Source organism: Narcine bancroftii, chromosome 12, assembly GCF_036971445.1.
Source record: "Narcine bancroftii isolate sNarBan1 chromosome 12, sNarBan1.hap1, whole genome shotgun sequence".
Lineage (NCBI taxonomy): Eukaryota > Metazoa > Chordata > Chondrichthyes > Torpediniformes > Narcinidae > Narcine > Narcine bancroftii.
Genome location: NC_091480.1, coordinates 21,799,950 through 21,813,806, shown reverse-complemented (window position 1 = coordinate 21,813,806; position 13,857 = coordinate 21,799,950). Strand labels below are relative to the sequence as shown.

At 40.3% G+C, this 13,857-nt stretch overlaps 1 protein-coding gene across 1 annotated transcript in view; it reads left to right on the top strand.

The window, feature by feature from the left end:
- The window catches only part of arhgdig (Rho GDP dissociation inhibitor (GDI) gamma), a 50,042-nt gene extending 36,393 nt beyond the window's left edge, over positions 1 to 13,649 (top strand). The window contains exons 4-6 of the mRNA XM_069905083.1: positions 5,005 to 5,081; positions 8,969 to 9,032; positions 11,649 to 13,649. Coding sequence (XP_069761184.1) covers positions 5,005 to 5,081; positions 8,969 to 9,032; positions 11,649 to 11,848 — 341 coding nt within the window. The 3' untranslated portion in view covers positions 11,849 to 13,649. The remainder of the gene's footprint in view (positions 1 to 5,004; positions 5,082 to 8,968; positions 9,033 to 11,648) is intronic.
- The last annotated feature ends 208 nt before the right edge of the window (positions 13,650 to 13,857 follow it).

Sequence of the window (13,857 nt, the reverse complement as noted above, 5' to 3'; positions counted from 1 at the left end):
AACTTTTGTTTTCAGTGTTGGATTTGGTGAGAATTTTACATTTATGCGGGATGCCCAATGAAATGGAGAAGGGCAAGAGGCGGACTCCCTCTCCCACAATCACTGCCCACTGTCTCCCTCACCCAGTATCACCACCTGCTACCTCGCTTCTACAACCGGATACTACCTGCAGAGGGAACAACCTCATTGGTCAGAAGCATCCCATTGCCCAGAGGCATGATCCAAGCAGCCACTGGACCTCCAATAGCAGATATGGAGGCCATACTGCCAAAATATTACCAAGCCCTTTTGCTAGCTGACAAGCATTGCCCCGCAGAGAAGGCTGTAAATATTGGAAGTGCTTTTTAAATGCTTTTGTCTTTTGCAAACAAGAGCCACTTTAAAAAGAAAAATGTAAAAGCTAGTAATTAAAATAACTGAAAACAATTAATTAAAAGCATGAACCTACAGCAAAATGATTGAAGTCGCGACCATTCCCCCTTCCTGATTAATCACAAGCCTGGCAATACATTGAAATCAATGGAATCTGGTCTCTTGCTGCAGATGCACTCTGTAAAAACCCAGCAAGGCTCTATTTCAACAATAGATTTTCAGAGTGAAGTGAACTGACAGATTCAGCTCCTAATAATTTAGGAACCTTCACCTTTGGCAGTGAACACCTTGTTATCTGATGGTTTGAACAGCCAGCACAATCAAGCCACTGCAATTGATATCTGGTTCGAGTTTTGTTTTCAATTCTTACAATTACCTGTAAACTGTATTGAAGTTAAATATTTTTGAGGTAGGCTATAGCTTTAGTCAGGCTACATTATGTAAGATTATGAATTTGAGCTTTAACACAGAGTATAAATAGGACCTTAATTTGAACATGAAAGCTGCTCAAACTTTGAACTGCAGTTACTTTATACTGCAATAAAATATTTTACTTCTATGCAAGTGAAGAAATAAGCTCAGAGTTTCCGTGCTGCAGAAATAATTGATACAACTCAATTCACGAACATCATAAACAAGATTAGACTGGACCAAAGACTCCAGACAAGAAAGTCCAATCTAGTTGCAAGCAAGGTAATGCTCTGAATTTACCTTGTGAGTGTTGTCCATTGTTTCTGGAACCTGTTGAGAGTTCCACATTGGAGGAAGTGAGATGAAAATGAATACATCCATTATACTGGTGAATTGTGCTACTGCCTTGACATTGCTTTCAAATTGTTCATTCAAAATATAGGAGTGATGAGAACAAGTTCAGAGGGCCCAAGAAATTACTAGTCTGAACACATTTTAACCAAACAAGGATAGCACTCACACACAAGATTGTACACCATTCATGCATCAGATACAGCTAAATAACCAATATTCACAGCACCTCAATTGTTTGTAGATTATTACAATAATGGATTAGTCTCAACAGTCCTTTCTTGGTATGCACCATAATAGCCCTTTATGAATGTTAGATACAGGTTGATATTGATAGAATGGTTGGAGTGCATTAAGTAGTGTCTGCTGGCACTGTGGAGAATTGAAAAATGCATTTATTGACCTTGACCACTTATTTGAGGTCATTTAATTATTTGCTTCCTGAAGCTTGATTCCTGGCATTGATCTTCAAGGCTATTTCCACTGCTTCCCTGATGAGCATCTGGAGGGGGACATCACTCCATTTGCCTCCAGTCCAATGCCCAGAAACCATGGAACCCTCACCCTCTCCCATATTTCCCAGTCTTCAATATTTCCCCAGTCACATTCACTTGAACTACTATCAGCCTCTTTCTTCTTTGGCTTGGCTTCGCGGACGAAGATTTATGGAGGGGGTAAAAGTCCACGTCAGCTGCAGGCTCGTTTGTGGCTGACAAGTCCGATGCGGGACAGGCAGACACGGTTGCAGCGGCTGCAGGGGAAAATTGGTTGGTTGGGTGTTGGGTTTTTCCTCCTTTGCCTTTTGTCAGTGAGGTGGGCTCTGCGGTCTTCTTCAAAGGAGGTTGCTGCCCGCCAAACTGTGAGGCGCCAAGATGCACGCTTTGAGGTGATATCAGCCCACTGGCGGTGGTCAATGTGACAGGCACCAAGAGATTTCTTTAGGCAGTCCTTGTACCTTTTCTTTGGTGCACCTCTGTCACGGTGGCCAGTGGAGAGCTCGCCATATAACACGATCTTGGGAAGGCGATGGTCCTCCATTCTGGAGACGTGACCCACCCAGCGCAGCTGGATCTTCAGCAGCGTGGACTCGATGCTGTCGGCCTCTGCCATCTCGAGTACTTCGATGTTAGGGATGAAGTCGCTCCAATGAATGTTGAGGATGGAGCGGAGACAACGCTGGTGGAAGCGTTCTAGGAGCTGTAGGTGATCCCGGTAGAGGACCCATGATTCGGAGCCGAACAGGAGTGTGGGTATGACAACGGCTCTGTATACGCTTATCTTTGTGAGGTTTTTCAGTTGGTTGTTTTTCCAGACTCTTTTGTGTAGTCTTCCAAAGGCGCTATTTGCCTTGGCGAGTCTGTGGTCTATCTCGTTGTCGATCCTTGCATCTGATGAAATGGTGCAGCCGAGATAGGTAAACTGGTTGACCGTTTTGAGTTTTGTGTGCCCGATGGAGATGTGGGGGGGCTGGTAGTCATGGTGGGGAGCTGGCTGATGGAGGACCTCAGTTTTCTTCAGGCTGACTTCCAGGCCAAACACTTTGGCAGTTTCCGCAAAGCAGGACGTCAAGCGCTGAAGAGCTGGCTCTGAATGGGCTCTGAATGGCCTCTACTGTATTAACAATACATCAACCTTAGAATAGGTAAAAGCTATTCTTCACCTGCACATCCAACTAGTCAGTTATGTGATGACCTCTGGTGGGAGTGGGAGAGTGGAATTCATTAAAATAAGCAGGTTGCAGCAAGTTTTCAACATTCCTTCCCTGGAAACTATGGTTTATTACCTGCATGCCATGATTCACCCTATCAATTATTTGGACCCATAAGACCAAAAAATTAATTATTTCTAAATTTCATCCTCACTGCTGCATGTACCGTGTGGAACTCATGTCCAAAAAAAAATCCATCTCTCTGGACTACTGAGTTAATAGCACCCTGTGTCACAAGATCACTTGCTCTCTATTACCTAATCAGCTTCTGGCTGATCTGAGCTTTTCAAATCCAGCTGCCTGAGTCACCTGGCTCCAATTGCCAGGTGCAGCCTTCAGATAAAATCCCAGTTGAAGTCAACAACAGACCAATGATCCTTATCTCCTAATCTGTTAAATACTTTCCCCTGCAGCTTGTTGGTCAGAATGTTCAAGTTTTGTGGAAGTCATTTTGTTCTAAACTCAGAATCACAGATATGGAACAACCTTTGTCTCATGCCCCAACATGGTTATAATCACATTTTAGTCTTTAGCTCTTAAAAATTTTAGACAAGAATGAGGATTATAAGCTTTAAACATTTCTTTAAGTGTTCACTGACTTGATGATAGGGAAAAATGGTGATTGTAGCATTTATTTGTTAAGTACATGCAACTCTGAGCTACAGTAGTTCTAATTTATCATTCAAAGAAGTGACCAAAGGAATTGCTCACACTTAACCATCTGAGACTCATTTTTATGAAACAATATGTATTTATTTGTATATATGAATACTTGTGAATGGGCCCATTCAGAGCCAGCTCTTCAGCGCTTGACTTCCTGTTTTGCGGAAACTGCCAAAATGTTTGGCCTGAAGAAAACTGAGGTCCTCCATCAGCCAGCTCCCCATCATGACTACCAGCGCCCCCCCCCCCCACATCTCCATCGGGCACACAAAACTCAAAATGGTCAACCAGTTTACCTATCTCGGCTGCACTATTTCATCGGATGCAAGGATCGACAACGAGATAGACAACAGACTCGCCAAGGCAAATAGCGCCTTTGGAAGACTACACAAAAGAGTCTGGAAAAACAACCAACTGAAAAACCGCACAAAGTTAAGCGTATACAGAGCCGTTACAGGAGTATACACTCCTGTTTGGCTCCGAATCATGGGTCCTCTACCGGCATCACCTACGGCTCCTAGAACACTTCCACCAGCATTGTCTCCGCTCCATCCTCAACATTCATTGGAGCGACTTCATCCCTAACATCGAAGTACTCGAGATGGCAGAGGCCGATAGCATCGAATCCACGCTGTTGAAGATCCAACTGCGCTGGGTAGGTCACGTCTCCAGAATGGAGGACCATCGCCTCTCCAAGATCGTGTTATATGGCGAGCTCTCCACTGGCCATCGTGTCAGAGGTGCACCAAAGAAGAGGTACAAGGACTGCCTAAAGAAATCTCTTGGTGCCTGCCACATTGACCACCACCAGTGGGCTGATCTCGCCTCAAACCGTGCATCTTGGCGCCTCACAGTTCGGCGGGCAGCAACCTCCTTTGAAGAAGACCGCAGAGCCCACCTCACTGACAAAAGACAAAGGAGGAAAAACCCAACACCCAACCCCAACCAACCAATTTTCTCCTGCAACCGCTGCAACCGTGTCTGCCTGTCCCGCATCGGACTTGTCAGCCACAAACGAGCCTACAGCTGACGTGGACATTTACCCCTCCATAAATCTTCGTCCGCGAAGCCAAGCCAAAGAAGAATACTTGTCATGTATACGCATTGCTTGTGTGTTATGTCTGGCTGTGTGTCTGTGTTGTAGTTGTGCACTCAGATAATGATAAACTTGACTTAAGTACATGCAGCTCTGAGCTAGTAATATTTGACCAGATTTTCTACACCAATGTGAGCTTAAATAATTGTTATCATTTTTTTCCAGAGTCTAACCTTTCTAAACTGAGAATTCAAAATTCCACAGAGGTTTTCTGTGACTTCTTGTGCCAGTAAAGGCTGTCTATCCTATCTATTAGGCAGGAAAACAGTTCCCAAATGCCACGTAAAAGCTGTATTAAGAAGTCATTACTGCTGGTTCATAATGTCTTGCAGTCAGCTACTTTTGTGAACCATAATGTGTGGTCAAAGGCACAAAGCGATGAGTGATACAATTTATTTTCCAGGTGACCTGGCGCCTCTGAAGAAGAAGACCTTTGTGCTGAAGGAAGGTGTTGAATACAGATTGAAAATTAACTTTAAAGTAAGAATCCTGTTTTAACACTGTACAATGGAGTATTTATTATTGAACAGTTGAGAGGATTTCAAAGCCTTGATCTTAATGATTTCACTTAGAATAATGTGGGGCACTGTTAGATAGAATCAGACACACACAAGGTAAAGACTACAACAGGCTTTGATGCACAAAGGCTTCCACAGACCCAGGCTGGCTGTGGCTGCAACAACTCTGAGTGAGGCCTCGGGAGGCCGGCGCAGGCTCATATCCTGGAGGGTGATTGACACCCGACCATGTGGGGCTTGATCCCTTCAGGCCGACTGATTGACAGCCGGCCACGTGTTGTCCTGTCCCCTTACACTCCTGCAGTTACAGAGTTTGCCCCCTGCAGTAGGCCGGTGGTGTACCATCACAAATAATGATGGTAATTCCTCAATTGCTTTGATTATATTATGGCTGTCATGTTACTTATTGATGTTTTAAAACTTAAAGTGAGTGACTTTTATTTGCCTGAGTTTATTGCCCTCTTTAGTTTTAGGCACCATGTAACTATTTTGTGTGCTTCTTGTGCTCGATGTTAGCTGATCAGTTGGCAAGGTGAGAGTAAAATTGGTCAACAATGATTCTGACACGGTCCCTTGCATTATTTTAACACTTTATATACAGGCTTAAATAAATTCTTCTCTCTTCAAGATCATTTTAGTATTTTTAAATGTAGACATAGAGCAGAGTAACAGACTCTTTTGGCCCACAAGCCCAAGCTGCCCAATTACACCCAATTGACCTACACCCCCAGTACATCTTGAAAGGTGGGAGGAAACCGGAGCATCTGGAAACCCATGCGTGTCACTTCCAATATTTGTCACTTTCAACTTGTTCACATGCCTGATTTTTCTCTCTCTCCCTGGATTACTATTGAGGGATTGATACCTGTGGTTCAAAAACAAGAGGCAGAGATTTACAATGAAAGGAAGGAGTTTCAAAGGGCATCTGAGGAGTGAGTAGTTGACATCTGAAACTGTCAGAGGAGGCATGGAATCAGTAACTTTTTTTTTAGTTGGTCCGATTCTTTTTGAAATTTTCTGGTGTGATGTGAGGCCTGGGGGAATGAAAGATGACATCATCAGGGCATAAAACTAGCAGTGTCAGATTAAGTGACAAAAAAATGACTTCCCAAGCATCATGTAGATACCGAAGTAGAGTATATATCATTAAAGAACGCTGTCGATGTTGTTATGAATGATGGTCATCTGTAATTGCTCTTTTCTTGTTTGGTGTGTGACAGGAAGATGAACCAGGAATCTGTTCATTATTTATAGGTCATCATGGCTGTTCAACTTTATCTCTCCTCTGTCATCAAGAGAATGACTTGTTTTTCAATGATGCTAAGCCCTTAGATGGACATGGATTTATGGCAATTGAACCATGTCATTTGGGAAAAATCCTATAAATTGAATTGCCCAGTAATTTGGTTGGCAAATCATGTTGTATGATTGATTCATGTTGATGTTCCAGTGGAATGATTTCACTTAGAATAATGTGGGGCACTGTTAGATAGAATCAGATACACACAAGGTAAAGACTGTACAACAGGCTTTGACCCACAAAGACTTCCACAGACCCAGGCTGGCTGTGGCTGCAGCAACCCTGAGTGAGGCCTCGGGAGGCAATTCTAAAGTGAGGGATCGCCGTGTAAAAATGCAACAAAATTGAGGCCATTTCTTTTTCCTCTGGTGGTTGTGAACAGTTGAAAAGCCCTTCCTCATTGAGCAGCAGATGCAGAATGTTTTCAAGACTCGAGTTGGATAGATTCTGGATTAGCAAGAGTGTGAGAAGTTGTTGAGTGAAATGTGGAGTTGAGGTTACTACCAGATCAGTCATGATCTCATTGAAGGCATCTTAAAAAGGCATCTTAGGAAGCTTCTCCTAATTTGTATATTTGTGTATTCATCTGTGCTGATGGTGGCTGGTGCATTCACTATGCATTCAGTATGATCTTCATGATCATTTAAGGGGAATGTGCATTCACTATGCATTCAGTATGATCTTCATGATCATTTAAGGGGAATGTGCATTCACTATGCATTCAGTATGATCTTCATGATCATTTAAGGGGAATGTGCATTCACTATGCATTCAGTATGATCTTCATGATCATTTAAGGGGAATGTGCATTCACTATGCATTCAGTATGATCTTCATGATCATTTAAGGGGAATGTGCAGTTTAATAAAAACATCTGAAAGGGCTTTAAAGGAGCACTGTAAAGCCATGTAATGAGAGATTAGAGCTGATGACAAAAGTGTTAGCCATAGAGGAGGGTTTAAAAGTGTGTATCAAATGGGAAGGGAGAGGCAAAGATGACATGCCAGAGTGAAGGGCCTGGAGCAATTAAGTTGAGGGATCAAGGGGCTCAGATATCTGTCTGGACCAATGCTACCACCGTGGAAAGGCTGGTGACTCGTGGGTGAATAGTTAATGGCCAACACGTGCGATTGAAGCATGCCGTCATGCAGAAGTGTTTATTGATGCATAAATCGCAGGTGCAGCAGTTTATCAAGAAGGCAAATAGAATGTTGGCCTTCACTGCTAGAGGGATTGAATTTAGGAGCCGGGAGGTAACGCTGCAACTGTACAAGATGCTGGTGAAGGCACAACTGGAGTGCTAGGTACAGTTCTGGTCTCCTTACTTGAGGAAGAATGTACTGGCTTTGGAGGTGGTATAGAGCAGAGGGTTAACCTATGAAGAGAGATTGAGTTATCTGTTATTGTACTTGCCGGAATTTAGAAGAATGAGAAATGTATAAAATTATGAAAGGCATGGATAAGATAGAGGTAGGTAAGTTGTTTCCATTGGTGGGTGAGAATAGAAGTAGGGGACGTAACCTCAAGATTCAGGGTAGTAGATTTAAGATGGAGATGAAGTGCTTTTCCCAGACGGTGGTGAAATTGTGGAATTCGCTGCCCATTGAAGCAGTGGAGGCTAACTCAGTATATATATTTGAGACAAGTCTGGATAGAATTTTGCAGAGTAGGGGAATGAAAAGATATGGGGAAAAGGCAAGTAGGTAGAGATGAGCCATGATCTCATTGAATGGCCGATAAGACTTGATGGGCTGGATGGCCGACTCCTGGTCCTATTCCTTATGTTCTTATGAAATGGTTACATATTTATAAAAGAAAAATTGGGAAGAATGAAGAGCTCACTTATTGGCATGCGGAGACACAAACGGCAAATTAATGTTGCTGATTGTCACGTTTCATCAGAAGAAAAAGTCTTTTAACTTTTATGAACACCCTGTTAGAGTTGTGTTTAAAAGATGTGCTTTTGATGTCTGGATTGAAATGGGGCAAGTTTATTCCAGTTGAGGGGAGAATCTGGGGCAAGATTTCATTTTTATTCCAGGTTTTCAACTACAGTATTGTTCAAAAGGCATAATCTCACATTTGCGTTGTTCTGTTAAATGCAGCAAAAATCTCGCAGAAGACTTCTGTGAAAATTATGCTATACTTCTGTGGACCTGGAATATAGACAGTCCTGATTTCAGTCACATCACACTACAATTGCAAATTGAGTCTAAGTACTTTGTCACAAGAAGATGAGAAAAATACAGTAATCTATTTTAATTTCACCCTTTCACTTACACCATGGAGCTTGGCTAACCTCATTGACTAATAGAATTGCCTTGCTGTCTTTTGCCGTTGATGTGATGAGGAAACCGTGGACCTCAGTATAGCCAGCCCCTTGTGGTCAAACAGTCAGTGAACGGAGACTGAAAAATGAATGGAGGATGGGTCTGTACTCAGCCCCAGGTGCCTCATGAAATTATGTTACATTTGTAAAATGTAATTGGCTAAAGCACATTGGTAATGTTGAGACTTAAGAATGAAATAGCTTATTGATTTCTCTTTAGGTTAACGGTGAAATTGTTTCAGGATTAAAGTACATCCATTACACGTGCAAAGGACGTTTGCAGGGTAAGTTACACATGGGGATTATATAACCCTTTTTTTTGTCTAAAACGTAAGAAGACCTATAATAAACTTTGTGTGATTTTGCACATGCATTGCCTTCAACTATTACAGCCGAGAAATACAGAAAGCAGCAGGAGGAGAAGGCGAGTCAGCCCTTCAGACCCATTTCATGTCTCATCATAATTATGGCAGCATCCACCTCTGCACCTTCTTTCTCTCCTCTCCCCATATCCCTTCATCTCTTTTTAAAAAAATAAATATACCTTCATGAAAATGTGTGGACTCCACTGCCCTCTCTGGTAGGAAACTCTCCATATTTACCACCCTTTGGCTGAAGAAATTTCTCCTGATCTCAGTTCTCAGTGGCATGTGCCATATTTTGATGCTATGACTCCGAGTTCAGGACTATTCAGCATCAGGAACATTGTACTAATGCCTCATCTGTCTAATCTTAGTATTTTTGTGAGATTCCCTTTTACTCTTCTAGGCACCAGTTAATATTAGCCTAAATGACCCAGTACCGTCTCAAAATGTCAGTCTATCCATTCCAGGAATCAGGATTGTAAAGATTGTTAAGCTCCCGACATGACAAAAACATCTTTCCTCAAACAAGGAGACCATCACTGCACACAGAACTCAAGATGAGGTCTCACCAAAACCTTGTATCGCTGCGGCATGACCTCTTTGAGACTGTACTCAAAAACTCTTGCAGTGAAAGCCAACATATGCTGAACTTTCCTGAACTGCTTGATGCACCTAGATGCATGATTTCAATGACCAGTCCAATTATATCTTCCCTTTTCCCAAGTGATCATGATTCAGATTATAAATTGGCTTTCTGTTTTTAAATCATAGAGAATCCTCGTACATATCTCGTGTAAATCTCATACTTATTCACATTAAACTGTATGCATTTTCCCATTCACTTGACTTGTCTAGAATTGGAGCCTCTTTTCATTCTTCACTGCTCACATTCTTTGAACTTCAAGATGCTATCCTTGAATTCTTCACCCAAATGATTGGAATTTGTGATGCCCTCTGCAAATCCAAAGGTTATATGTGTTCTCCCTTGTGGGGGTAACAGTAATGTCGCGGAGCAATCTTTTTCACTCTTTGTGATGTGGCTATAGTACCATGCTGTTTTTACAGGCTGAAGTTTACCTTATTTGAAGCCAGAAATGTATTTTTAAATACATGGCTCTGAGCACAATATACTCTTTCTCAAATGCGGAAAAAAAGACATCTTTTTCATTTCTGATTGGTGATTTTTTTTGCCAAGAGTAATGCTATGACATACATTTAATCTTCAATTTGCCACATTCTTCATGGGCAATCATCCTACTCGAGCAAACAGTTGCTATGTTTTTGAGCAATGATCTTCCATGAACACATTAATGTTCCAGCTTTTTCAAGAAATGTGAAAGAAGAAATTACTTTAGATGAAGCTATTTGAAAATTGTGCTTCCAGGATCATAAACGTCAAGAGCTGTAATAGGACCCATTATATTATCCTGTGTCATTGATGGTTGAACGTGTTCAGTCACATGGTTAAATGGGGAGGGTGGTTAAATGGTTAAAAGTTTTAGCGTTTATCATGTTGATAGATGAGCAATTTTAATGAAATGGAAAGATGACTCTTCACCTACTTATACACAGTGGTTACACGATATAATGTCCTATTAAAGTTTGGAGAAAATTGGATACAGCATTAAAGATAGAAAGTTTCAATCTGCCAAGATTTGGGGCCCATTCATAGATTACTAACATAATTGGAAGATTTAAGAAGTCTGGATGCTCCAGCGATTCTCTGTCTGCTATCAGAAGGTCGCTATTCGATCCATATCTTTGCAATCCTTACAAGTTGGTTTTGATTAGAGGCAGGGGGTTAGATTAGATTTAGGTTTGCCTTTCTTTTGTTTTATATTTATCTTTTTTTAAAAAGATTAACTTGTTAAACATGGGTTTAAATATGGTTGTCATTAAATAAGACCGAATTTACTCTTTGTTTAAGACTATATTAAACAATATCTTTATCTATTTATTTTCTATCAAGAACTATTTTGGAATATATTATGAGAAAGAGATAGAAAGTTCATTACTCTACTGATAAAATTTAACATTTTAAATAAATATTGTTAAATAAACAATTATGGATAATTGTTTATTATCCATAATTGGATAATTAAGGATTATTATTTTTATGCATTATATTTATTTTGTGATATGTTTGATCTGACCTGCTGTTTGTTATATTAGAAGACTTGGTATGTAGGATTTGTATGTTAAATTCAATAAAAAAAATATTTTAAAAAGAAAATGGGGAGGGTGGTGCCCATTCTGGGGAATTCGCTCCCCATTGAAGCAGCAGAAGCTTCCTCAGTAAATGTATTTAAGACAAGGTTGGATAGGGCAATTAAGGGATATGGGGTGTGGGGGGGGAAGTAGGGAATGGAGATGAGCCTGTCATCAGATCAGCCATGATTTCATTGAATGGCGAAGCAGGCTTGACAGGCCGGAGGTCCACACTTACTCCTATTCCTTATGTTATTAGGGGAACTGCTTGACAATGTTAAATTTTCTTCCTAAGCCCTAATTATTCTCACTATTTGTTGCAAACAGCAAGCAAAGACACCTATATGGTTGGCAGCTATGGCCCCAGAGCAGATGAGTACGAGTTTATAAGTCCAATTGAAGAAGCACCTAAAGGAATGATGGTGAGGGGCGTGTATACCATGAAGTCCCATTTCACAGATGATGACAAAAGTGATCACCTGCATTGGGAATGGAAGCTGAATATAAAGAAGGATTGGAAGGACTAGGATCTGGCTTGCTTTTAAGTGAGATGGAAACCCAGTAGTCAGAGGGATTACTGTCCTGGTACCAAAGTTACTTTATGGCTTTTATTACTGTTACTAATTGTGTCTGTCATTAATTGTACAAATGTAACTTGGTCTGCAGAATCCTTCGCTTTTTAGTACAAGAGCTTTCAGTAGTAATGTGTGTTCTGGTGTCTTATTGGTGATATGAAGATCAATATCAAAACTGACTATTCAAAATGGCTAAATGTGAAATGAAGAAGATTAGATATTACAAAATGGCTAAATGTGATATGAAGAAGATTAGATATTACAAAATGGCCAATAAAATACACTGTAATGGCATTCATAATGTGAAAAGGAAATCAATGAATAATGTGTTCAGTGGGCCTGGGACTATGTTGCTAAACTATGCTTTCAGGCACATGTGCTTCATAAACATAAATTTGAAATAAAAACACAAAATGCTGGAAGTGTACAGCAATTTAATTGACAGACTAAAAGGAAAATGCATTACTCTTGGAGATGCCTGCTTCATTGGAACTTGTATTACCTTGAAATTTACTTCAATGTAAAAAGTAAATTCTGGATTTTACTTTAAATTAAAAATGATCAATCCTGTCTTAAACTTTAACATGATGGAAGAAATATTTGCACTTTGCTGCAATCAAATATTAATACGGATAGTCACTTTGAAACCATACATTGAACACCTGTAACATTAAGCACATTAACTATTGCATCTACATTTCAAAAATAATTCAGTGGCTGTATAGCACTTTCGGACATTGTGAGGTTGTGTTTTTTAGTTTTTCTCCCTGCTGATTTTAAAAATTGCCATTGATTCACTGCATATTCTATGCCAGTGGCTTTTAAACTTTTTATTTTCACTCACACACCACTTTTTAAGTATTCCCTATGCCATAGGTGCTCTGTGATTAGTAAGGGATGTGAGTGGGGAAAAAAAAGATTGAGTACCACTGCTCAAGACTCAATTGTTACTGAAATATTTTGCTGGAGAAAAATTGTCATTGGCCCATTTCCTTTGGAGTTCTGAAACCGTGCACATAACGAGTCAATGAGGGACGATTAAAACAGTGGTTTTCAAACTTTTTCTTTCCACCCTCAGACCACCTTACTTGTCACAAAGCACCAATGGCGTAGGGAATACTTAAAGTGGTATGTGAGTGGAAGGAGTTTGAAAAGCACTGTTCTAAATAATGCCATTCGTCCTTGCTGATGAGATTGTAAATTTTCTAGATTTGTTTGACTCAGTAATTTTTGTTTTCACTCTTTCATAACACTGTCTTTTATTGAAGATGCAGATTCTCTTGAATTAGAATTTTATTGCTTTACTATAATTCTGACTGTTTGAATTTGCCTTCCACAAAGCATAATTGATTCAGAAAGCTTTTTGTGATTTATTGTGGTGGAGGCAGCATGTTAAATACTATGAAAATGTGTGTTCAGGTGCTCAAGGGTATGACATAATGGTACTAGTACAGTTCAGTTCCAGCTTCCCCTGCTTTACTGCTCTCACTGAGAGTAAATTATAAATATTACAAATGTGCACCTTGTTAGACTTGATCATTTTAAAGCAGTTTGTGATATTTTAGCAAGATTCTTAAATTGTAATAAGACAGGGGTCTGAAAACATGGGCTCTTATTAATGCAGTTCTATATTCCATTGTGTGACCAAAGCCTGTTTTTTTTTTCTCTTCCCCCCCCAGTACGTTACAACTGTCCTATCTATTTGTGGGGCTCTTATTTTTCTGTGACTTGTATTTGATGCTTTAAATAAACATTGGGCACAAGCACAACTCTAAAGATCATCCTCATATTTGTTTGAAAACCATGGAAATACAACCACAAACAAACCTTTGATCAAAGCTAATCCTCAAGAAGTCCTTATTAGTTTTTACGCCAGGCAAAGAACGGTGGAACAATCTGGCTCAGCGATGCTCCACTTTGATTTAATAGACTTAACATTATTGCAATATTAATTAAGATAC